Raw genomic sequence first — 27,569 nt, 5'->3', positions numbered from 1 at the left:
ATGGTTTGAGGGGGGGGGGGGGGGGAGAAATCTGACTTAAGAGAAGAACAAGGTGAAATTTCTTCAAGAAAAGCTTTTTTTTTTTTCTCCTGGAAAAGGGCACATTCTCCTTGGAAAGAATATTTTTCCCAAAAAGTATTTTCCAAGAAGATAGTTTTTGGGGGGACAAAAATCTTAATCTAGATTTTTTTAATTTTCAATTAAAAAAAAGAAAAAATTCTAGGAACGAGTATTTTGTTCAAACAAAAAAAGTCTCTCCCTAGAATAAAGTTGTATTTTTTTTAGTTTTTAAAGAAGAAAAAAATGCGAAAAGTCTCTCGTGTGAGAATAAATTAATATTTTATGTTGTTCCAGAAAAAGTTTGATTATTTTCCAGAAAAGCACTTATTTTAAATACAGATACACACGACGTAGAGTTAATTCACAGCATACATGGTTGAAATGTAAAATGCCTAGAATGGATTTGGGAATGGCATCCCATTCCACATTCATTCATGTGATCACTAGGTGGTGTGTTTGCCCCCTCCATGTGTTCTGAAATTCCCAGGAAGAAATCCAGCCTTGAGAAAAAAATTCCTGGAATGTTTGTAAAGCTTATGTCAATTTCACGAGCTCAGGAGAAGAAAGCGCGGCGACAATGAGGGGTCACCCTGGTGAGAATAATGTCATTACATGTTACCCAGACGCGTACACGCCCGTCCGTGAACACTGTCCCCTTCAATGCGCTGATGTGAGCTCGGGCTTTTTCCCCCTGAATGAGCGTTCATATTTATTGCCTCACATTTGTTATGCGAGGCCAGCCCTTTCAGTCCCTTTAACCCTTCATAGGGCACACATACTTATCTAACTCCATATGAATAGTGTCCTACAGTTTTTAAATGTTTTAAAAATGATCATCATTATGTTAGTAAAAATAAAAATGTGCTATTTGGTTTATCTGTTTATTTGTCAGGGACCATGCACAGAAAACATCCAACTCAAGATTAGAGACGTTCTGTGCCAGATTAGTTTTGTAGCTAATTTCCACCTGCAGTGCCCCTGACAGCTAAGTAAATTAAAGAAAAATTTAAGACAAGTTTAAGAAAAAGTAGAAAGTTAAAAGAGATTAAGAGTGGCAAACCATATACACATACACATTTCCTTATTCACGCTTACTGTATACAGTAACAAAGTGCATTAATCATCAAATGGTATAAACATATATTCCCACACAATTTATATTGCTCACCTCTACAGTGGCTATAAAAGGTCTACACACCCCTGTTCAAATGTTAGGTTTTTCGGATATAAAAAAGTGAGACCAACATTTCAAAACTTTTTCCACCATGAATGTGACCTAAAACCTGTACAACTCAAAATACGTTTAAAAACTCAAACTGGCCTTCTGGCGAATTCTGGGTTTTTTAACCATGTGTACTTCATGTGTTTTATGAAATTGCATTGTCCCCTTTCAAATAAAGTGATTAAAAAAAAAAAAGTCTTTTCTGAGTAAAAATAACCAACTAAATTAATGTGGTTGGACATGTGTGCACACGCTCTTGTAACTGGGGATGAGTTGTGTTCAGAATTAACCAATGACTTTCAAGCTCATGTCGGTGCGAGTCAGCAAACACCTGCCACCATTTAAAGGGCCTCTGATTAGCCCCAAATAAAGATCAGCTGTTCTAGGAGGCTTTTCCTGCCGATTACTCACCCAGTATATGCAAATATACCCTCATAAATTGCGTTATTTATGCACGTATACGCTCCAAGTCCAATAGTGTCTACTCACATGGTATATAGTACGAGTGAGTTATGTAATCAAATGTGAAGTGCATTAGTCACATGTCGAGGCATGTGGTGTCCATTTCATCTCAAGTGACTAAATATGGTTACCATACAATGAGTGAAAATTTGTTTTTTACCCCCTTCTGAGTTTATTGATATAATTTATATCTGATATGACATCTAAAGGGAAATTGTGGCTTCAGTCATATAGATAAATATCTTAAAATTGAACCAGTCAGGGGAATTATGGGAACATTGTCGGGGAGTCATACAGACATGTCACCCCAATCCCCTTTTGAGGGGGCACGGCTGCCCCCCATCAGAGGAGGGGGTGTGAAAAGTTTGAGAGGAATGGGAAGTGGGATTTTGTTGGTAATGTATTACACTCCCAGGGCCCTGGGAAAGGGTGTGTGTGGTTGGGGAGGTGGTGTGGGGGTTCGGCTTGGGCCCCTGCCAACATAGTCACTGTGCCAAAGAGCTTGTGGGAAAATCAAAAAAGCAGGTTGCTTCTTTGCTGATGTGCCAACAAAGAGGCTGTGTCGTAATGTGTGTGTGAAAGAATCTTCCGTACACGAAATAAAGGACAGGCGAAGAAGTAGAAACTGTCACGTAACCCAGCAATAACTTTATTTCTATAGCATCTTTAAAAAATATGTTTGCATAAAGTGGAACCAGAAAGTGTACATAAAACAAAATATTTATTCCATTAAATTGTATTACCCCCCCCCCCCCCCCCAACAGTCTATTCTCTTCATTTGGTTGCGTTTCTCTTGGCTGCACTGTCTCCAGTACTGTATGTGGATGTTATATTATTTTTGGCCAATCAGAATTCAGGCTCTATGTGTTGCCATGTCAGTCTAATCTGCCCATGGCCTTCAGAATCAGTGATGCTGGCACATGCAAATTAAACTATTAGAAATGGGACTGTTTCTTTAACCAATCAGATTTCAAATTCGCCACGTCAGCATTTTCCCCTTCTCAGAATTGGTTGGTTACAGTGAAACTGTTCGACTAGCAAAACACATCTATAGCTTTCTGCACACATTAAATACAACCCCATTTCCAATGAAGTTGGGACATTGTCTTAAACATAAATAAAAACAGAATACATCCATCCATCCATTTTCTGAGCCGCTTCTCCTCACTCGGGTCGCAGGCGTGCTGGAGCCTATCCCAGCTGTCATCGGGCAGGAGGCGGGGTACACCCTGAACCGGTTGCCAGCCAATCGCAGGGCACATACAAACAGACAACCATTCGCACTCACATGCACACCTACGGGCAATTTAGAGTCTCCAATTTATGCATGTTTTTGGGATGTGGGAGGAAACCGGAGTGCCCGGAGAAAACCCACGCAGGCACGGGGAGAACATGCAAACTCCACACAGTCGGGGCCGGGGATTGAACCCGGGTCCTCAAAACTGTGAGGCTGACGCTCTAACCAGTCGTCCACCGTGCCGCCAAAACAGAATACAATGATTTGCAAATTATGTTCAACCTATATTTAATTGAATTCACTACAAAGACAAGATATTTAATGTTCAAACTGATAGACTTGATTGTTTTTAGCAAATAATCATGAACTTAGAATTTTATGGCTTCAACACGTTGCAAAAAAGCTGGGACATGGTCATGTTTACCACTGTGCTACATCACCTTTTCTTTTAACAACGTTCAATAAACGTTTGGGAACTGATGACACTAATTGTTGGAGCTTTGGAAGTGGAATTCTTTCCCATTCTTGCTTGATGTACAGCTTCAGCTGTTCAACAGTCTGGGGTCTCCGTTGTCGTATTTTACACTTAATACTGCGCCACACATTTGTAATGGGAGACAGGTACTGGACTGCAGGCAGGCCAGTCTAGTACACGCACTCTTTTACCATGAAGCCACGCTGTTGTAACACGTACAGAATGTGATTTGGCAAATCCCTAAATTCCTTGCAATTGTACGTTGAGGAATATTGTCGACTATTTTCTCACACACATGTTCACAAAGAGGTGAACCTCGCCCCATCTTCGCTTGTGAATGACTGAGCAATTCAGGGAAGCTCCTTTTATACCCAATCATGGCACCCACCTCTTCCCAATTAGCCTGTTCACCTGTGGGATGTTCCAAACAGGTGTTTGATGAGCATTCCTCAACTTTCTCTAATTTTTTTGCCACCTGTCCCAGCTTTTTTGGAACGTGTTGCAGCCATAAAATTCCAAGTTAATGATTATTTACTAAAAACAATCAAGTTTATCAGTTTGAACATTAAATATCTTGTCTTTGTAGTGTATTTAATTAAATATAGGTTGAAAATGATTTGCAAAACATTGTATTCTGTTTTTATTTGTGTTTAACACAACGTCCTAACTTCATTGGAATTGGGGTTGTAGTTTAATAATCAGCATCTCTGATGAGTATGATCTAGTTCATTTACATTTTATGCTTTTGTCACATTATTAGATAATAATTCTGATTTTCTTCAGTTGATGTTGCGAGCTGTTATTTTGTGTGTATTTTTTTTATATATAGTTTTGGTGATTTCTACAATAGCAACGTAATAGTGGTGGTATTAAATTGTCCCCACTGAAGGCCCAGGTACCAAATGTAGAGGCCCGTCACTGCAAGAACCCAACGACATTGACTGAGACCAATAGGATTGGTTGGTTTAAAAAAAAAAAAAAAAAATCATAACTGATCAAATAAAAATTGAGCATGAATGATTTTTTGTTATCTTAAAATGTTTTTTACATTTTACTTGCACATTTGAACTCTTAAAAATCAAATGTAGTCCTTAAACACAAAAAGTAATTTCGTGCTCCCCCCCTAAAAATTGTTAATTAAAATGTATTTACTCATTTTGCATTAATTTGTGTCATTAAATATTTGGTTTATTGATTTATTGGAAATATTAAAACAATGAAAATTAATCAAATAAATAATTTTAGATACAAATTTAAAACATATTTTATTCTATAACTGGTTGATAATAGTTACATAATTTTTAAATTAAATATTTATTAAACTTTTCATGTATTGATTATGATTAGAAATGATTAGGATTTTATTGATTCATTATTTTCTTAATTAAATAAATAATGTATTTATTAAATGTAATATTTTACCAATATGAATAAAAAATAACTATATATAACTACAAATAGTTATACAATCTATTAATGTATTATTTAGAATAAACAATTTAAAATACACATTTTATTATCAAATGTATTTATTTATTTCTATATTTATTTATTCATTTATTGATTTTGTCTGTCTACAAATGTCCTGGCCCATCAATGCCTTTTTAAAAAAAAAATCATAAAAATGATAATATTTATACAATTATTGAATAGATTTTATTATTTACATTGTATTTCTTTTTAAACTTTATTTATTTTGCATCTCGACAAACCTGTCCCTTAAAAAACAACACAAATCAAATGTGACCCATGCACACTAAAGTCTACCCACCCGTGGTCCAACTACGTATTATACAAGGAATACACAGGACCTAAACCGACACCGGATTATTAAAATCTTTCTAAAACAAATGTAATCAACATTACGCCGCTATTTAGCATCTCAATTTCCCCTCTGCTCTGTTTTGCTGTTGACACTTTGTGCACAGATTTGTTTTGTGGCTAGCACAGTGAGGAAAAAAAGCTTGTATGAATGTGTCCTGCCCAGGATGGGAAGCCATGCAGAGGAAGTACCTCGCATGGGTCGCTCGTCAAGAGGCCCTTTGTTTTAGGAGGTTAATGCCTAATTGATACAGGCTTAATGAGAACGGGGTCCGTGGGCCCGCAGTGTGTGAGCCCGGGGCCTGGACGGGCCGACCGTAATTGGAACGGACAAGCCTTGTGTGCCCTAGTGCACGAGGGAAGAGATTTATTGGAACGCAAGGAACGGCCGGGGAGAGTGGAAATGGGCAAGGAAAGGTGACAATGACGAGGGAGAATGTGGAGCCAGTGGGAACTTGGGAGGTTGGGATTGGGAATATTATGAGAACCGACTCAGTAACAATGGAAAGTGAACAGGAAGTGGCATAATAAACAAGTGGATTTATTTAGTGGTTGTTTCTTAGAAAGACACAGTAGACAGACAGACAGACAAACAAGGTACTAGATAGCATACTGAAGCATACTGGAAAAGCAACCAGTTTTTTAAGGCAAAGAAGTGGAATGATATGCCATGGCCAAGACAATCACCTGAGCTGAATCCGATTGAGCATGCATTTCTCTTGCTGATGGAAAACCTAAATGGAAAATCCCCGAGGACTGGCAGGGACTGAAGACCGTTGCACCTGAGGCCTGGCAGCGCATTACCAGAGAAGAAATTCCTTTCTGGTGATGTCTGTGTGTTCCACACTTCACGCTGTAAGTGACCGCAAAGGATTTGCAACCAAGTATTAGAAGATGAAAGTTTGATTTCATTGTTAATTTGTCCCACTACTTTTGGTCCTTTTAAAAAGTGGGAGGCACATATACAAACGTACATTTATGGACGTGACTGTAGGTTGGTGGGTAGGTAGATACCAACCCATATACTTTTATCCGGCGTTCTCTATCTTAATGCTAACATATAATGTGAAGCGCCATAGATGGCGTAATGGATGGATGTTATGGTATTTTTTTAACCTTCAAACAACTGCACCTGTAGCACACACAGAGCAGCAACACATACAAACAGAGAAGACAATAAAACTCAAAGGCATATAATGTATTATGTATTCTCTCTGCTCTGTCGACAAACGAGTATTACTGGGGACTTTCTCCACTGCTTGTTCTTGCTCTTAATTCCACTGCATCTTGTCCAGTAGATCCCAATGCTAGCCAGAATATAGTGACACAACGTGGTACTACAACTGTAAATTCCGATGTACCTTTATACTGTAAAAACCCATTAAAAAAAGCCTTAAAATAAAATCAACAAAGTGGGGAAGCATACGATTTCCATTCATTTCAATGGGGAAAATTGATTTGAGGAAATTCAGTAACGAGCTTGGTAACTGCACCAACTAAATGCAAAGCTCCTCTCTGCTAACCTAAACTGCAAGTGTCAATTTGGGCCGACACCTGTCTCTTCTTTTTGGACAAGTTGTCTTTTTGGCCCCCTCTTTTGCATCAGACTATTCATGCAAAGAGTCCCCAGCTCCTCTCCAGACAAGCTTTCAGCACCCAGGCTGGAAAGGCACTAAGAGGGGCGATGGGGGGGCTGTTAGAGGTTGGGGGGAAGGGGGTCACATGCACTTCAGCAAACCTTGAAGAATTGAGAGTGAAAGCTATGGTGATTCTGGGTGGCTGCATGAAGAAAGAAAAAAGAAATAATGACAAGTAAACTAAAAAAAAAAAAAAAAAAAAAGAGGGGAGCCTGCGTGCATATTAAGGTGACGAGAGGGGAGGTTTGGATGGAAAACGAATGCTTGACTCACATGAAGTGTAGAAAAAGGGAGAATGGAGGGTGAGAAAAGTAAGGCCGAGGTACAGTAAGGGTGAGAAAGACAGGCAGGGGAGGGATGGACCGGAGCGAGTGAGAATGAGGCTGAGGGAAGGAAGGAGGAGAGAGGACCCCTCTGCTTTCCCACACTCGCGCCTGTTCCCACACTGGGCCTGGCTAATCCCTGTCTTAATTGGGGGAGAATTCCAGCGCACATGTTCGCCTAGGCTGAGCGAAGGGGAAGGCTGGATAGTTTGGGACACGTCACGTGTGCACATTTTTTTTTTTTTTTTTGCAAATGTAGCGGTATTAATACAGCAATTACAAAAACAAAATGTGGGGAAAGTGGAAGCTAGGAATACTTTTAGCATTCAGAAAATATTCACAGCGTTTCACTTTCGCCACATCTGATCTTATGTCCTTATTCCAATATGTTTTAAGTTTGTTTTCTTTAAATTGAATGAAAATGTATGATACAGTGGCGCCTTGCGCTACGAGATTAATTCGTTCCATGACTGCACTCGTGACTCCAAACATCTGAAATCATCTTTCCCCATTGAAATGAATGGAAATGCCATTAGTCCAGCCCACCCTCCCCTAAAAAAAACAAGCAAAACGTTTTTGAATGTTTTTCAATCAGAAAAATAGCCCTCGATACATTTTTACTTAAAGGGTTATCATATGCATAACATATGCATTGTACTTAAAAAAAAAATACAGTAATTACAGAGTTATGGAAATGGAATGTAAAGAATTAAACAGTTTTTGCCTCATTTTTTTGCTTTAATTCAATGGACATTGTGGCGCTCCTAATGGTGTGTGAGCCTTGGCCACCTAGGGGCAGTATAATATAGACATACAGGTACCTCTCAATAAATTGGAATACTTTAATTCTAATTTAATAAGATGACATACCTCAATAAATTGTGCAACAGAACCCTGCAGACGACAATAGATGATTTATTAGCTCGAATAGGCAATAGGGACATAGCCTGAAGCCTCGCACAGTTACACTACAAATTTGAGACCAATAAATCACATCTATAGACATCTGCAGGCTTCTGTTGCACAATTTATTAAGCTATGTCATCTCAATAAATTAGAATGAACATATTGAGATGTACCCGTACATGGAGTCGGTCAAAACTCCTCCGTAATTGGCAGTAATATTAGTCGTTCTTTGCAGAGGATAAGGAATATATGCCTGTGAGTATCGTCAAATTGTCTATCTACATGTGTTTCTACCATTTGTGTTCCAATGTCAATTGCTACTGTACCTGACCTCCTCCCTTTTGCACGTCTATTCGGTCTTCTCCAACTCCCACAGCTCAACCTGTCAATCGGCCGCACTTTATGGCTGTCGAATGTGACGTCAGCCTCGTGATGGGAGGCTGCGGTACTTAAGGCCAGCAGCATTCGGCTCTGGGCGTAGGAGAGGTGCACCCCAACATGTTCCTATCTCTTGTATTGAAGAGGAAGTACTGCGCACGTACAACTCTTAAGAAGAGTTCCTAGGTGTAAAGATTTTCGGGACGCATTTTTTACTTATAAATAAAGGGGCCGAATGAATACTTTTAGTACTTTTACCAGTCTTTTTTACACTAGTATCTACACTTCTAAAGTAAAGAATGTGAGTAGGTTTCCCACCTCTGCCCCCTGTGGGGCTGCTCCTATTTTCTCAATTGTCTTTCTTAAAACATGACCTAATACAGTTGTGTGCAAAAAGCTATACATATATAACATCAAGTCTTGAAATAAGCCTGATCTAATTGTTTTTTTATTAGCTTTGATCATAATGGAAAAAAAAACCCTCATATTTCACGGCCATTCTCACGTCCTTTACGACACTGTGCCAGTCAGTATCAGTTGACACGTTTTGGCCGGAGGCAGCAAAAACAGGGAAAGGGGGGAGGTTAGTGCAAGGAGATACTAGTAACATAACAAAACAAGCCTGAGTGGCAGTTTCGTTCCTTCCTACCTCTTTACTCACAAACAGCTCGTACAATAGGAGGTTTCCTGAGGAGGTAACTTAAGTCAGGACAGGACAAACAGTGGAAAGGAACTAAAGTGATCTGTCAAGGAACTTTCTCCTCTTTTAATCCAAACCCTTGCGGTTCATTGCTCAGGTTGAAGATGAATAGGAACAGGTGGTAGGAAACAGGACGCCGTGTACTGGATGCAGGTTTATTAGCATACCGAAAACGGATGACGTCATGACGAGTAAAGAATCCATCTACGGTCTACACCTCCCTGTTCAAAGATCACATTTCTGTGATGTACAAAAATGAAACCGAGATATTTTATTTTAAAACTTTATCCACAATTAATGTGACCTATAACCTGTACAACCCAAAGGGGGAACAAATGAAATATCGTCGAGAGCGGAAGTAAAAAAAATCAACAATTGCGATGATTTTGTTGCACAAGTGTGCACACACTCCATAACTGGGATGCGGCCGTGTTCAGAATGAACCAATCACATTTAAACTCATGTTAAATGGGAGCCAGCACCAACCTGCCGCCTTTTAAAGTCCCTCGAACCTCCCAAAAAGTTCAGCCGTTCTACTAGTCTGTGTTCCATGGTATCGGTAAAATCTTTTGTACCCTTCTCTTGACTGATACCTTTCAACAATGAGATCCCTCGAAAGCTGCGGAAGCTCTCTGCGGATGAACGGGTTTTAGGTCATAATAACGGTGGGGAAAGTTTATTTTTATTTTTTTTTTTATATCACAAAAACCTGGCATTTGAGAAGGGGTGTGTAGACATTTTGAATCCAGTGTAAATGCCAGGTGGGCCACCACTCGAAGAATCCTGGTCCGCTTGCCACAATGCTGACACAGTGCAAAGCTCGAAGTGGCCTTATTAGTGCACAGCGTTAGCGTTGGGAGCTTTTTTGTGTGTGTGCGTGTGCGCTCGTACCCCCACGCAGACTCATGTCAGACATGGCGACGAGGTAGCAGCTGTGAGGAGTTCAAACGGAGGGGTGGCGGCCCTTCATCATTCACCCCCCCCCCCCCCTTTGCCTTTCACCAACTATTTTGGCGGGAACATTCCCAAACATGCTTGTTTGAACGTCCCAGAAAAAAGAAAAAAAAGGGGGGTGGCCCACCTCCGCACCCCCGCGCACCATGTCCACTCTCGTCTTGATTGATTTTCAGTGGACATTTTGGAAGGGATTACAGCCATCTGCAGGCTCTTGAGCAACAAAAGGAGTCTCCTCGCTCTCCTCCCTTCACTACTTCACCGGGATAACATGAAAATGCTCGCACTGTTCTCCATTGTGACCTCACCTCTCAACCCTTCCACACTGCCCTCTCTGGTCCTAAATCGACCACATCTCACTAGCCGGCACTTGATGAGTGCCTTGCCTAACGCAATATAAGTCAGTAGGAGTCCACCTGCACACAAAAGTGGCATTTGTCAGCATTTCTCACGGTTTCAAATGTTCAGGTGATGCGTTCGGAGCATTTATGTTTGCCCACATTTTGTTTGCCCTTCAACCCCAACTCCGTTTGAAAACATTGAAACTTTTCAAATAAATTCCGAGTTTTTCCAAAATGACACTTTTTCCACAAGGAAAAAAAACAATTCAAGTGAATAAGACGTTCCACAGAAGAGTTCCGTACTTCCATGTATTCGCACCATTCAAAGTTCCAAATAGTCTCAAAATTCAGGACATGTAAGCTGCTATTTTTCACGGTTTAAATATTCCCAGTTTTCCCACAATTCCAACTGTTCATAATAAAATTCCCCAAGTAAAGGATACCTTCCACATTTACCTTCCTTCTTCCACATTTCTCAACTCATTCAAACCATTCCAACTTCAAACTGTTCAACTCATTCAAGACATACACAGAACTCTTCATAACATTCCCAAATTTTCACAATATAATTCCCTAACAATGATTTATTTTACATGCATACCTCCTCGACCGCAGACATTTGACACCATTACAACCTCATTCCGCATTTGTCAATGAGTTCAAACCAATCCAACTTCAAACTGTTCAGCTCATTCAGGACACCTGCATACCCATTTCTCACATTCCCCCTTTTTCAGTTTTACAGTAAACTTCAACTGGGAGTGACAAACAGCTTGAAGCAAGCACTCTTTGCCTCTTATTTGGGGAAGAGTATGAGGAAGAGAGTGAGAACAAACACTCGGGAATACTTAAAGAAGTGTGCCTTAATAAGTTTAAAGGTCTCTATATGACATATTTTTACCTATTGCAGGCGAGTCTAGAATCCTCTCCCGCCCGTGATTAAACAAGGGTTCACTGTACAAAGATAACCATGCTCTATTTTGATTGACATGTACAGAGAGGTATCACTTTAACGCTATTGTTGCGGGTGCAGTTTGCAGCGGCGTAAACGGCAGATTAGATGGATGAAACACTTCATCGATCACGGTCAGTTCTCCTTTAGCTTGACGGATGGAGATGATTGCATGGGCGCTTCGCAGAATTCCCACCCTGCAGTTCCAGCTGTCCGAAGGGTGTCATGTGAATCCGGGATGCCGGGTGCGCTCGTGGAAATGCTCGCGCTCGGCTGGTGGCTGCTGATCTGAGGCCGACACGCTAGACTTGTGCAGTTTGGTTGCCAAGGATACAGCTGTTTCTTCGTCACTATTAATCAACCGTACGCCCAAACGGGACACAAGCCATTCAATGGTTTTCTTCTGTTCTGGAGAAGATAAATCGTCACATAATAGTGTAACGATTCAGTGGAATTTTAATGGGAAAGAAAGGGTTGGCATCGGGAATCGAGCCCTGCCGCAAGTATTGAAAAAGAGAATGATTGACGACTCGCTAAAATGTTTCTAACTGTCTATACATGCCCTTTTTTTTTTAATTTTTTTTTTTTTTTTTTACCCCATTTGACCCCAATGCCAAATGGGCACTTGTGAAATATATCGTACGGTTAAAAAGAAAAGAAAAAATGTGAGAAGTGCAACAGTTTTTTTGTGACCTGCCAGTTGAGAAACCCAAATGTCTCCAGGCTGATTCATAATCCCAAAGTGTGTTTTGCCAATACGATTGCGCCATGCTGATGTTTCGGCCGCACTTTCCAAAATCAGCACCCGGCACACCCAAACAGCTGTGGAGAGCGTTGTGGGAAAGACTTTTTCTTCCCAGCTCCGAATCAAACATTTGAGGAGGACGTGACGGTGAAAGGGATGAGTCAGACGAGGTCGCCGTTTTGACGTGTGCCGTGGTGAGGATTTGAGATGCTGCGGCATTCAAGTAAGCTGCTACGCTTGTGCAAACCGAAACGGGCAGGAACAGGTGGAACAACAAACATTTTGGTACGCTTTCAAACAAAAAACTGAACAAAACATTTTATTACAATGACGCATTTATTAAACGTGATTTAATGTTAAATGCTTGAAATGTTCTCCTCCGACATTGCGACATTCTTGAAAGCTTTCCACAACTAATTCCCATCTGCATCCGTTAAAAATAAAAGCATCCCAGATGCACTCTTTTAAATGGAGGCAAAAATCTAAATTCAATTAAAATTAAATTCAATTAAAATTAAATCAAGTCAAAGTTCGGCTTTCAGGTTCGCGCTTCGAGCCGGAGGTTAGGATTTTTAGTGAAGAGTTGTAAATGATGGTTTCAAGGGTTTTAAGCATCCTTCCTTCCATCTTTTCCTCTTACTTTCATGCAACATTGTTTCCTTCCTTTCCACCTTCCATCTTGCCTTCCTTCCTTCCTTCTTTCCTCCATTGTTTCCTTCCTTCCTTCCACCCTTATTTCCATCCTTCATCATTTTCCCTTTCTTTCATACCATCTTGTTTCCTTCCTTCCTTTCATTTCTTTTCATTCAACCTTGTTTCCGTCTTTCCTTCCTTCCTGCCTTCCTTCTTTCCGTCTTCCCTTCCTCCCTCCATCCCCCTCTCTCTACCCCGCTTCCTTCCTTCTTTCCCTGTTCACTTCCTACATCCTTGTTTTCTTCTTTCCTTCCTTTATTTTTTTCCCTCCCGCGCTCCTTCCTTTCATAGCGTCCTTGTGTCCTTCCTTCCTTCCTTCCTTCCCTTCCTTTCTTAAATAAGCTCATTTCAAAAGTGTCTATCTACTTTTGGCCCACTCTGTTTATTCAGGCTGTATTAGGCCCAGGAAGCCAACGGAGGGCATGTCTGGCATGCAGGGTAAGGGCTTGCACAAGATAATAAGGGCGTGTCGACGAGCACTTAGTGTGTGTGCGAGTGTATGTGCACGTGCGTGTCTGTGTGCTCACCTCTGACACTTTTGGAACATTTCCCCCAAACTTGCCCCGGGGGCTAACTGAACGGAAGTCCACACCCTCTTAAATGTCTCTCCAATCTCTTTGCTGAGGTCTTCACGCTTCGTCCTGTCGACACCTCAGCCACACAACAGCAAAAACAAAACAAAAAAAGTGTGTGTGTGGGGGGGGGGGGGGGGGGGGGGGCTCTGTACTTGGGGGTCTGGTTTTGGGGTGCTTTTTTTCAAGAAGGAACAGCGTTGCATGCTGCATGCGCACTCAAGCTGAATCTGTTGGATTGCTTGCAAACAGTCAAAGTGTTTCCCAACCGAACGTTATTGAGCCAAGGTGCAAATTTGCACATGAGAAAAATCTCACAGCTCACCACCAAACAAAACATTTCAAATGCGGGCCTATTTAGTTGAACACAGAGTTGTTATTCAGTTGAAGGAATGGCAACAGGTGGCTAGACAGGTTATTTGTACCTTCTGTGATGCAATGGAAGACCATTTCATTGTTCTGCCCGTCACTTTACGTCACTGGCATAAATGCTGTTGTTAAACAGATACATTATTTGTGGGAGAAATAATCATTTTAAGTGCTATTGGCTCATTTCCCACAGCACAGTGGTTGAGGGTTAAGACAATAGTCATTCATTTTTATAGCGTGTGTTTCTATGTTTGTATTGTGGTAAACGCAATTTTTATGGGGTTCGAGTCAGGGTCACAAAGACAACAATGCATGAAGTTGTCATTATGTCACATCATGCATTAGTCAAGGGAGAACTATTTGAGGAGTCTTTGTTTTGGCTTACCGGCCTCGCAACAATACCCGCAAACGGGGGAGTGTGTGTGTGTGCGTGTGTGTGTGCGCGCGCGCGCGTGTGTGAGAGTGTGCACGCAGGATATTTTAAAGAAGCACTGAGGCAGTAAATTTGGGAGGATGGAGGTCCCTTCACTTGAACTACTGATGCAGTGATAAACTTGTTTTCCAAAAATTCATTCCAGCCCGTTATTTTCCATCCAAATTTGTCTTTTTATAAATATACAAATATTTGGGGGAAATTATACAGCCTTATTCCAACATGGATTCAATGGATTTCCCCCCCTCCCCTTTCCCTCTAACACACGACTGAATTGCTCTCATACACAAAAGGGATTTTTTTCACTCAGGCAAGTGAATAGCTCTCTCTCACACACTACTGAATGCTCTCATACACAAGTGAAACACGTACAGTAGTAAGACCCTCTCTCAAATTCTACTGAAAGGCTCTCACACACAACTGGATGTTTTTTTTCACTCACCTAACTCGAGAAACGCTCTCACACTCTACTGAAATGCGTATTTCAATATATTATACGAGCGTCTTTCAGTATGATGTATGAGAGGATTTCAGTAGTGCATAGGAGAGTGTTTCACTAGTGCATGTGAGTGAAAACAAATTTTGTGCATTATATGAGCCCATTTTTGCGCAAAGCGTGAGAGGTAATCCCTGGCGGCCCCTCATTCCGTGTCATTTAGCACATAAAACAAGAATTTGCTCTCTCACACACGTGGTCAGGATGGAGCGAGCGACTGCGTGGCACCTCGGCTCAGACGTGCCCGCCACTGTGCTCCCTTTATGGCAATTTATTGCTTCCTGAAAATGGCAGCGCGAGGACAACAGAATTCCAACCTCTTGTTTTTAACACACACAGACACACACAGACACACACTCGCTAAATCTTCGTCGCATTCATGGCTACTCGAAGTGACTTATGTGTGAGAAAGGTTTACCCTTGAGCTCAAACTGAACCTTGAACACTTTTAACTGGCTTTTGCTGTGGATCAATTCACGTTCTATGTTAGTAATTAAACAAGCACACATCCAATTTTTTTTTTTTTTTTTTAGTATATTTGAATGAAACATACGGACAGAACATACACTACACAGACATATAGTATCAACAATACTGACATTCTTATTTAGAATTTCTTATGCACATATTTACATTTTGTTTCTATTCACATATATTCACACGTAGGAAATGGAAACTTCAAATTCATTTGGTACAATCTCCTCCCCTTGTTGATGTAGTGCACACAAGAAAACAGCATTTTGTGGATTGCAAGGCTCTTTTTAAAAAAACAAAAAAAAAAACAACAACTTTTTTCCATTCTTGCTTGCTTTCTCCAGTAGAAACATTTTTGTCGTCAGTTTCGTTAGGATTATTTACGTGCGATTTTGAAAAACTGTCAGAACGGGGCAGCTCGAGTCTCTGCCTTATTGTTACTGCACATGCTTACAATATTGGTATGCACATATATTAAATTCTAAGTTGCACCTCTCTGCTACATATACTTGCTTTTTATTTATTTGGTTTTTAGTGTTTGCAGCGTCGCGATTCATTCCCTTTCTTTCACTCAGTGCAATTTCCTTGTACTAATAATCTCCTTAATAACAGTCATGTTACGTAACTCATGTAACCGCCTAAAACTCGTTTGACCGCCGGGAAACATTTTGTGTCCCCACTGAGTTCATTTCTGTACATTTCCTGAGTTTCAGTGATTCCCAGTGGGAACCTAAATCCGAATATTTGTCCCATGAATTTGTATTAATTTTCTCTTCATTTTGTCACGTTTCTCTTAGCTGTACTGCTTCCAATATGTGTATGTTTGTAAGATTTTCTTTATTTTTTTGGGCCAATCAGATTTCAGCCTGTGTTTCCATGTCAATCTAAACTGCCCAGGGCCTTCAGAATCAATAGTGCTGGCCGCATGCAGTTTAAACTATGGTATAATAGCAATTAAGTGTTTCTTCAAATTCTTTCTTAATAAGTGTTTCTTAAACCAACTAGATTTCAAATTTGCCTCATGGGGCCAGCCAGCTGCCTTCCAATAACATCGGCATTTTTTCCTTTTCTGGATGAATTTGACAAGCAAAAAAAAAAAAAACAACGCTTGTAGCAATCTGTTTACGTTAAATCATCAGCATCTCTGGGATTGGGAACTGCTCCAGATTACGTTTTGATGGTTTCTCGAATTACGATGCGATAGTGGCGGTACTGTTTTAAGAGGTGTGTTTAGTCACCACCGAAGGCCCAGGTACCAAATGCCACCGGTGGAACTGAATTTACCCCAAAATGAAATGCTTCCCTTCACCATGGCAACCAGGAAGCTGACATCCCAGCCCCGCAAGATCGAAGTGGAGCTGCTATTGCACTGAAATGGTGTCCATTTCTCTCCTCGGCCCCTGAAGTTGCTCTGCGTGGTTTCTCCCGCAACTCGAAGCAGGCGAGCCGGCGTTCCGTTCTGTGTCGTCGACGAGCGGCGGCAAACTTTGGGGCTCAGTCCACGGGAAGTTCACACGGAATCTGCTGGGCCGCTTTGGCCGCGGTGTAAGCCTGCAGGAAGTCCTTGTAGCGCGGGGCGCAGCCCAACCAGGCCTCGCCGAAGTGGACCCGACCGGTGAAGAGGAAGCTGCCGGGGCCCGGTTTGACGCCGCACCGCAGCAGGGTGCGGATGTCCCCCCGGGCGGCCGCGCGGCCGTTGCCGGTGAAGAGGGCGTACTTTTGGCGGAAGACCCGAGTGGCGCCGACCTTGATGACCGCGGCGCGGAGGTTCTCGTCCTCCCCCACGGACCTGATGTTGCCGCGCACCACTGTGGAGAAGCAAGACACGCTGGTGAGTTGATTCAATTCAATTGAAGTTACATTAAGAGAGCAACTGAACCCCAGTTTACATTTCTTCATGCGCAAGAAGTGTCATTTGGTCCTCTAATGCTAAAACTTTCTTGAGAACGTCTCCACAGCTTTCTACCCTTCCTTCCTACCTCGCATCTTTCCTTTCTTCCTTCCTCCCTTCTTTCTTCCCTTCTCCCTCCGCCACTTCCTTCATTCCTCCTTTCCATCCTTCCTACCGTTTAGTTAAACACAAGGCTATTATTCTGTCGGAGGAATGGCAACAAGTGGATGCGCAGGTCAATTGTACCTTCTGTTATCTCGTGCAAGGGCAATTTTTGTTTTCTGCTTGTCACTATGCGTCGCTGGTATAGAGAGATGAACAAAGATACAATATTTGTAGGAAATGATGTGTTCCACTTTTGCCCTTTGCACTTTCTGACAAGAGAGGCTTTTTCGAGCTTTGCCCATGAAATGATTAGCAGAAATTGCTTTTTAGTTTTTTTGGTACTTTGCGTGATCTTTTGGTGGTCTGCTTTTGATATGTTAGCACAGGGCCAAAATTCCCAATGTGAGGGTGTGCAACGTACCAAAGTCACTGGTGCACACGGCCATGAGGATCTCCGTGTCGTTGCAGGGTCTGCACGCTTCTGAGGAGGAAACAGAGGGAGAATCGGTTAGCGAGCTCACATAAATCTCCTCCAAAACACGTACAGCGCATTCTAATAAGGAAATCTAGAAGAAAAGCACACACGCACAGGAATTTGTGCAACAAAGGAAGGAAGGACCAACTACTAACAGACAGCTGCTACTTTTACAGTTGAGGCTTTTAAGGTGCACAGTTCTCTGCACCGGACACCGTTTATAGGCTAAAGCCTCAAGGGGCCAAACGATAGGGGGCGGGGCTTGACTTCAAAGATACATTTGAGTACCGCAATAATGGCCATACAAACCAAATCGTTGGACTACTTTCGCTTCAAATTAGGGAAGAACAATAACTACAATTTCCAATTTTTACGATTTTAGTTTTTTACTTTCGTAAAAAAAAAAAAAAAAAACATACCACACAAAAGGATCAACACTTTTCATGATTGGAAAGGAGCAGTAAGTAGAATATAATGTAATTCTTATCTTAAAGTCAAAGAATATTAGTTGGTCTGACTTAGTTCACAAGCGCAAAAACACTCAAACAAACAAAAGTCAAATTTCCAAAACATTCCTGATGATTTCTGTCTCTTTATACATTTGAAAATCACACATAACAAATATTTTTTACTAAGATTAAGATTTTATTCCGAGAACAGAAGTGCACATTAGTTCTAAGGTGGTCCGATCAACTTGATTCTTGAACTCAACCCTCATCCTTATGATTTTCATCTTCGGAACACAAATCCTTTCTGAATAGGTTTTAAAAGTTTTAAAAACTGAACAGCAAAAATGAAGCCAAAACCGACAAGTTAACATGCGGCTTGAAAAAAAAAAAACATAAAAAAAAAAAAAAAAGGATTTTAATAGTTTTTGAGCTTCACTGGAGGCCCCTGTCTCACCCTGCACATTCTCCATAGTGAAACCCCTCTTGATAAATGAGATTCCTTCCTCTCCGGTCCCAAAGCAAACTTTTTGTCTACGGCCGCGGGGGGGAAGGGGCGGGTGTCGGTCGCCGGCTACAGACAAGTCTACCCGCAGAGAGGCAGCTCAACAAAGGAGGGGAGCATCTCAGCTGGGGAGAGGCCTCTGTTGCCTAGGAGACGGCAGTAATCCCAGAATGTTCGAGCGGCACGCATTCAAAGAGTTGTGGACTCTGGAGAAAGCCCCTCATACTGTGCTTTTGTAGCCCCTCCTCACTCCCTGCTCCCCGCTTCTCCCCTGCAGTCTGGGGACAGTTTGCCCACTTCCTCCTGGAAAATCCAATCAGCCGACAGAGGCCCGCTCTGAATGATCAGTCGGGCAAATGAGGTTTTTGGGGGTTGGACGCGTGCATTTTACAGTCAGAATGCAAGAAAGTGAGCGAAAGCAGTGAGTCTGAACCCAAAAGTGGGTCGTGCACAGGTAGTCAAAATGTACACAGGGTCCTTGGTTTATGACGGTACCGGCATAGGAGAGGGCACAGCCACTTACACTTTTTGTTTTATGTTTATGGCCTAGATTTGTTTCTCATACAAGTATTTGCTGTAATTCAGACCACACTACTGCGTTGGCATAGTTTCGCGATAGACTGCAAACTGTTCCGACTTAGGCTCAATTTCGGCTTACGGAACTGAGGTCTCCGTTTGAAGTGAACTATTTGGATAATATTATTTTGACAGCCACGCGGCAGAAACGTTATTACTTGAGGCGCAACGGTACGTGGACAGCGGTGCCTCGACGAAATGGAATTCAAAAGAAAGAAATCGTTTTTGTCACACTGCATTTATTGAATGGCTACTCTTTTTGGTGTCCCCGCCTCGGCCACCTCGGGGAAGTAGAAGACAGACGTATGGATATACTTTTCATTGAGGCGTCTCAACTCTTCGCAGCTCATCCGTACGGGACTCATTTTGGTAGTTCTTTGCAGAGGATAAAGAATATATGACTGTGAGTACTTTCATAATGTTTGTCTACATCTGATGCTGCATCGTTTGTGTTCAGTCTGTTGCTTCGAGGGTTATAGCACAGCCGCATAGATGCTATAGTTAGCGTTAGCATGAAGCTCTTGGACTGAAAGGCTAAGCTATGTGGTTGTTTTAAACACACAAGGTGCATTTGTCTTTGTTTAGTTTAGTTTGACGGTAAACCTGAAGAGATGAGTGCCTTATATAAGCAGAATTAAAGTTACATTTTGTGCCTCTATTTTGTCCAGTTCGATTCGAGAGTAGGGAACGAGCGACTAAATCCAAAGGCGACCTTGCCCTCCATCTGAGCAACTCACCGACAGTACTGATGTGGTTGGAGTCCAACGACAGGCGTGCGGTCCAGTCCCCTCGCAGTTCATATCGGAAGGAGGCGATGCGCCGGCTGATGTCTTGGTGAGGCGTCGCTTGCATGAAGAGAGCCACCTTCTCACCCGGCAGGCGGCTGAAGCAACGCACCCTCGGCGGGGGGGACGACTCGGGCCGGTCCCCTACCAGGAGCTCCAGGACGCCGTCCCTCTCCAGGTAGAGCTGGGCGCCGTGGAAATGCTCAGAGGGCTTGACGCAGGCCGTGACGAGGCCCGAGCCGCCGCCCCCGGGGCCCACCGCCACGGAGGGCAGGCGGGGGGACAGGGTGAGGCGGAGGGCTCCTTTGGGGTACAGCCAGTCTAGGGTGCCCTCGGAGCAGTGGAGGGAGATCTGCTCCACGCTGCCTTGCTGCTGGGACAAACCACTGAAAAGAAGAAAGAAGAGAATGTTTTGAGCCGGACCATTTTCTATTCCGCTTATCCTCATGAGCGGGAGCCTATCTCAGCTGACTTTGGGCGAGAGGCGGGGGACGCCCTGAGCTGGTCGGCGATCAATCACGGGGCATGAACAGACAAATAACCATTCTCACTCGCATTCACACCTACGGTCAACTTTTGAGTCTTCACTGAACACTAACATGCCTGTTTTGGGAATATGGGAGGAAGCACCGGCACAACATGCAAACTCCACACAGGAATGCCAGAACCAACCGGAATTCCGACCCGCAACCTCAAAACTGTGAGGGAGACGCGCTAACTTCTAGTCCGACGTGCTGCCCATTAAAACGCATGCACCTGAAAATTCTTAATTTCAACTCTAAACAGGAAGGATGGAGCTGGGATTCGGAGCTGGAACCTCAGAACTACGAGGCAGACATGCTAACCACTAGGTCGCCATGCTTGCCCATTTAGAACGCATGTACTTGGAAATTCCAAATTTCAACTTTGACATTTAACGATAAACCGTACTATCATTGCGTTTCCGTGTTTTTAAAAAACTTTTTGGGGGGGGGGAAATAACCGAGGCAACCAATTGAGAGCCCATATTAAGTCACTGCATGTGTTGCTTGCCACATGACAGTCGATTCAACTTTGCAGAAACCTTAAGAACCGCTAGAGAAAGCACCGCCTGTTGGCAACTTGGCGAAGAACAGCCCCTGCTCTCAACATACAAGTCACTTTACCCAAATATAAAAACCCTCAGTGGGAATATCATTCCAAATTGTGCAGCGCACGCAGGGTGCGTGTTCACAATGAATGCCCTCAGTCTCCTGTGTGTCTGGACTCTGCAGGCCTCCTGTCGTCAAGCCCCTCCAGCGCACTGAGGACTTGCTGATGGCCAACAGGTCCTGACATGCTGCGGTCAGACAAGCACCGTCCTGCAACTTGCGCACCCGTAACCCAAACATCTGTAGCTCCTTTTGAATTCAACATTTTAAGAAAGTCAAGTACAAACTAGAAGATTATCTGGAATACTTGCCTCCCTCTCCAGCTACACTGATCCTCGGAATAGTTGCACAGTGCTGTGTGGAATAAAATCCAAATGGTGTAAATCCCCAAAAGATGCATCTTCAAATAGAAGTGATGCAAACTAAAACAAAAATGTTTAAAAAAAAGTTGACAAAATAATCCAAACTGCTCTACAAATCCAAAGTAATGTTATCTGACTTGGCAGCCATAGTGTTGCATCCTCTTCAGATAAGAGAATGTCTCCCAACTGACTGCCTGCCTGTCTGTGTCTGCGTCTGCTTTACACTGAGTCAAGTTCCCAAGTTTATTCCCCCGAAAGAAACTTGAGCAACCAATCAGAGGCCGAGGCAGGAAACTTTAAACCACTCTCACGAATGGGAGGGGGAAGGGTGGAGTTTGGAGGCGGTGGTGGGGGAGACTGTGAGGCCTGGGGGTGGGTGTGTGTGTGGGGGGGGGGGGGGTCGTGTAGTGTGACCTGAAGAAAGAGTGACAGTGCACAAGTATGTTACAATTCTCCATTGTGTTTGCCCCAACAGTGCATTACAGCAAAGTAAGTGAGACAATGTGAGCAGTTTGTCTCGTCGACCCACCCCCACCCCCACCCCCACACCCCCACCCCACAACACAACACAACACAACACACTCTATGTAAATGTTATGCTTCTTCCATTCTCAATGAACACAATCAAAAACATTTCCTCTGGGGATACAAATTATTGTAATTACTGTAATTACATTGTTCACATTTTGTGTACAAGATAAACATGATTTTTTTTGGGGGTCTTTTTTGAGGGGCAACTTGGGGTTATTTTCCACATAGTGGCCATACACAATTCAGGGGTGAGTTGTTCCCAAGGGCCACATTTGATTTTTAAAGCAGACAGAAGTTGAATTATTTCTATAGAATATGTAAAATACTATATTTTAATAATGCACAGTAATAATAATTCACTCCTTTTTCAGTTGTATTTTTTATCATTAATGTAGTCATAACTAACAACTTGAATAATATAAATGAAAAATAATAAGTCTATATGTAAAATAGTTTATTTTACTTTTTTTTGATGGCCAAATTAAGGCAGAAAATCAATAAATAAAAATGGGGCGGAGAAAGTGCGGAGGGGAGCATAATTTGCCCACCCCAAACACACAAGATTACAAATTCACATTCTAAATCTTATGGCACAAATATACTTCCATCAGAGTCTGCATTACAGTCAGACTCATCTTTGAAGATATTTTTTCAACGTTTATTATTACATCGGTGTTGAACTGCACTGCATTGTGCTGAGAGGTGTTTTTTAACATTTTGACCTTTTGTACATCTACAGCAGGTTAGGCAAACTAAACAAAACAAACTAAATCCAAAATAATAAGCATGTTGTTTACCTCTGTGACAATGTCAATCCAAGGTGAGCATTGTTTCTAAAATGTACATTTATTTTATTGGATTGCGCCCAATAATGTGAAAAGTGAGCTTTATACACACACAAAACAAAATTTCTAAGTCAGGGTTCCCGAATATTTTCAGCTCAAGACCCAAATTCTAAATGTGGGTCTTCCTCAGGACCCAAAGATATCAAAATATGTAGTGTGTTAACATAACATCATGTGACATGTACAGATTTACAACAACATGGATGAAAAAAAGCCCTTTCCCAATAAATGGTGTGCTTGATGATCAATACATCATACTCTTTATTTTTAAGTCAGGGTTTCCCAAGCATATTAGGCTCAAGACCCAGATTATAAATGTGGGTCCTCCTCAGGATTTAATGATCAATAGAATATCTTATAAAAAAAATTCTCTGACAAAAAGTGACTCAATAAAAATCTGTGTTAAAGTACGGCTGCCACCTAAAATGAAGCATTTTATGAGTGATTTTTTAAAGTCACTAGTTAAAAATCCAATAAGCAAACAAAGGCCCTGCTCCCGGTTAAATAAAGCTAATGTTATTTTCAGATAAGGGAGACAGCGTTGGTGATTGGTCCTGCCCTGGCCCGGTGACCCCCTGCCCCCCGCTACGCTTCGCCTTCATGCCGAGGTATTTAGAAGCAAATGAAATATTCTTTTTGTGCAAACACCGCTTATCCATCTCGCTGAGTCGCTCACCTTCGGGCGTTGAAGTGTGTGATGAAAGTCAAGGCCCGCTGATGGAGTTATGACAAGGCCGCTGGGCCGAAACAAAGGCACATGTGCAGCAATCCAGCTGCTTTATTGTCTCCGGCAAGATGGCGCTTTGTGTTCCTGGAGGTCATTTCAAAGCGACGCACAGACGCGGGGCTGGAAAAATGAATCCATTAATGTCAAAACTCGGTGATGGACTTCAATGCGATGTCAAGCGAGTGCATGGATTTACTAACGTGAACAAACGCATCAGTGTCAATGAATTAAGTGCATACTTTAGTACAAAAGATCTCACAGTACGTAACGCTAACTCTTTTTAAGTGATGGACACATTTCATTAATACAAATTATGTTCATTATTTAAGTTAAGAAGAAAGTGTAGGTTGAAGAAGACAATAACAATGAAAACTGAAAATCGAGCAACTGATTAGCTTAGCATCTAGCCTAGCTTAGCATCTAGCCTAAGAGCTAGCCTAACTGCTAACGGGATCGCAGTATGAACCAATCACGTTCAAATTCATGTTAAGTGGGAGTCGGCGCACACCTGTCGCCGTTTAAAGTACCCCAAATCAATTTCAGATGTTCGAGTCGGCTTTTTCTTTTTTAAATTCATATTTTCAATCAAAGTGTTCAAGAAGGCATTGACGTAAGGAGATTTCTGACATTTGTGTTTGAATGCCGATGCGACACAAACACATCACTTGCTTTTTAGTCTCTTGCTGAACTCACCCACTGGGTCGCATGTCGTCCTCATAGTTCGGAGGTTTAGGGTTCAAATCTCGGCACCGACCTTCCCAGATACCGCATTCCAAAAACACGCTTCAACGAAGACTCTAAATTGTCCGTGGGTGTGAATATGAGTGTGAATGATTGTTTGTCTACAGGTGCTCTGCGATTGGCTGGCGACCAGTCCAGGGTGTACCTGGGATAGGCTTCAGCTCACTCGCAACCCTACTGGAACCCTATTAAAACAAATAATAATAAAATAAAAAGAAAATGGATGGAAAGTCAATAAGCTTTAGATAATTTAATATGAATAAAATAAACCAATGATAATACATTGAAAACCCTTATCCATTAGATTTATGCAGGCTGCAGTGTCTAATAGAATGAACTCTTAGTTTCGCTGTCTTTTCCGCTTAGGGTCTCAAACAATGCTGTTTTTGACTGCACTCCGTGATACATACACACACACACACACACACACACACACACACACAGCAGATTCCCGCCGCGGTCCACTTGTGCAGCTCTCAATCTCACCTGGCCGCCAATGAGAGCGTCTTCAAACAGCGTCGCCGTACGCGAACGCGAGTTGGCATGAATGTGTGGGACTTTCTTGTATTTGCTCAGTGTTCTGGATTCCAGTGTGTGTGTGTGTGTGTGTGTGTGTGTGTGTGTGTGTATATACGTGTGTGTGCAAACATGGGGAGGATGTAGTAACAGTGTGGTGTCAGCAATGTTTATGGGACGTGACGTGTGTAACTTTCCCTCAGCGCTTCTTCTTGCCGAAACATTCCCAAAGAGTCGTTGTGGCAAGTTTTGCTGTGTAAAGAGCAAGGGTGGGCAACGAAGGCCCGCGGGACATGCACGGTTCCCTCCATTATTTCATCGGAGGAGTTACATGATCAAGCGTCCTGTACTTAACCTAGCTGATTTGAATTAAATGTACATAATACCATTTAAAGATGAGAATGAAATCTCATTTTCTTCTTAAACAAAGACTTTTTCACATTTGACATGCACATGTGAACTTTTTTTAAACCAGTTTGTATTTTTTTTTTAAATAAATAGGTGGTTAAATTAATTAGAAATAATTAAATGGAACAAAAATACTGTTTCATTAGTAAAGTAATAATATTACTCTTAGTTCCATATAAAGATTAGACTTAATTACATAGAATAAAATGTACATTTCTTTTTAAAATAAATAACCGGTTAATTATTTATAATTCAACTAATTATAAGTAATACAAACTTTAAAATGAGAACGAATCAATATTTTATGATTAAAAAAAATATAGATTTTTAGAATTTTTAGCATTTTTAAACAATTCTTCATGCATTTTATAAAGTGATTGGTTAATTCGATATGATTGATGAAGTTATTATTTTATTACTAAACATTTTTATATTACATTGGGTATCAGTCAAACGTTTCAACACTTTTTCATTCAATAGTGCTAGAAAGTGTGTCTAAACTTTGGACTGGTAGTGTATTTTACATGAAGAATGTTTTCTTAACCTCAATGATGAAATCACCTGGCCCATCTGCCCACTTTAAAAAGTTGGTGCTGGTTTCAAGGTTTTCCTGAAGGACGATCGCATATTCAAACGAGGAAGGTAAAAGTTCAGGTGCTTTACAATAAGGCTTTTTTTTTTGTGTGTGTGCGTGACCATTTAAAGTGGATTCTTGTGCAAGATTTTTCAAATGACGTTTCGAAGGCGTTCGAGGCAAACATGATCCCGGCCTCCCTGTTTCCCATGACTGTCTGGTAGCTTCCCATGGCACCTGAGTGCTAATCCGTCTGATCTGGCGTGGCTGCTGTTTGCTTTCCAGCACTGAGTCATCTATCTATCTGCCGGTAATGAGATCTTGTCACAGCCTTCCCGATAATCAGCATTCCTGCACATTGGCGGCAAACCTTGACTGCTTGTACCGCATTTGTTTTTTTTTGTTTTTTTTGTCTGGCCTGCTTGGTTTAGTCATGGGAAAGCCAGTGAACATTTTACACAACCATGTGATTGTTTTTATTTATTTTTTTTACCTTGTCTATTTACATCAACTTTAAGTGACCTTTTGTGGCCTACCTCATGTGTTACTTTCATGTCCAGCCAGATTCCGTGACGAAGATACTGACTCCACTTCTCTTCCCAACATTCTGACACAAAAGAGCAAAAGATTCTGTGCGCTCTGTATGCAGATGCTAACTTAAACCCAGTCTACATTTTTGTTGACTCAGTGTGATTCGTGAAGTTTTCCCACAGTTGCAAGCAGGTTGAGTGGCGTCCCGAGTCGCACGGCGGCCAGAGGCTGCAAGAAGAGTCAGAGGTCTTGTCAGAGGTAGGGGACTGGGGTCAGATGACTTGACTCGAGTCAGACTTACGTTGCCAATTTTAGGGCTGGCAAAAACGTATAAAACAAAGACTAGACTTGACTTTGACTCGGTATTGACAAAGTCTGGTGGACCTCAGGAAATGGAAGACCAGCTCGTGGAGCTGCGGGTTGCCCGAGAATGCTTATTTAACGTCTTTGACAAGTTTTTCCACGGTCTTTTCTTGTTATTTATTTTATTTTTTTCCATAAAACAAATAGTCCCAAGACCACCATCACTCCCTCCTCTCGTGTGTCCTCTTCCACGTTGCGTGTGTTGGGTTTCCCGGTCATTGCTATGTTTCTTCTGCTTCGGTTTTGTCGACGTTCGATCATGCGAGATCGCTGTCTTGGGGGACTAGACTCTAGATCAGTGGTGCGACAAAATGTTTGTGCGTGGTGTGCTGTGTTCAAATGATCAGCGCACACCACACACAGTAGGCACTTATGACTTCCTCCCATCTCTGTTTTTTGTTGATAATCACTCCCCGAGCGCCCCGCTGTGAGAATCACATGTGAAAAGTGACACCTACTTACTCATTGCGCTTTCTCAGGATCCTGATGTGTGCGTTTGTTTGTTTGACAGTAAATTTCTTTTTTATTTATTTTTTTGCCTCTCATCTCATCTCAGCTCGTGTGTGTGGGTGGGGGCTGTTTTAGCGTAAAGCCCAGCGGGAACCTGAAGACAAGACAGCAGATTAACAGAAAGGCTGCATAACAAACGCAGCTGGAAACGCGCAGAGACGCCATGAGAATGCTCCCTAATGCTTTTCTAAACATGTAATCGATCACTTAGCTGCACTGTCACAAAACTCTCATATAGCCCTGGTGTGCTTTTATCTTCTCCATTGGGATCCCACTTCAAAATATAGTCATTTTATCT

General features: G+C 42.0%; 1 protein-coding gene across 1 annotated transcript; it reads right to left on the bottom strand.

Moving 5' to 3' along the window:
* Positions 1 to 15,296: 15,296 nt before the first annotated feature.
* On the bottom strand, positions 15,297 to 21,775 carry metrn (meteorin, glial cell differentiation regulator). The gene is made up of 4 exons (XM_061663944.1): positions 21,475 to 21,775; positions 19,986 to 20,419; positions 17,668 to 17,727; positions 15,297 to 17,058 (listed from the first exon to the last, which is right to left on the bottom strand). The coding sequence occupies exons 1-4, from the start codon at positions 21,561 to 21,563 to the stop codon at positions 16,745 to 16,747; spliced, it is 897 nt and encodes a 298-aa protein (XP_061519928.1). The 5' UTR covers positions 21,564 to 21,775; the 3' UTR covers positions 15,297 to 16,744.
* Positions 21,776 to 27,569: the final 5,794 nt, after the last annotated feature.

Source organism: Phycodurus eques, chromosome 19 (genome assembly GCF_024500275.1).
Source record: "Phycodurus eques isolate BA_2022a chromosome 19, UOR_Pequ_1.1, whole genome shotgun sequence".
Classification (NCBI taxonomy): Eukaryota; Metazoa; Chordata; class Actinopteri; order Syngnathiformes; family Syngnathidae; genus Phycodurus; species Phycodurus eques.
The sequence above is the reverse complement of the archived record's forward strand: the minus strand, read 5'-3'. Positions and strand labels throughout refer to the sequence as shown.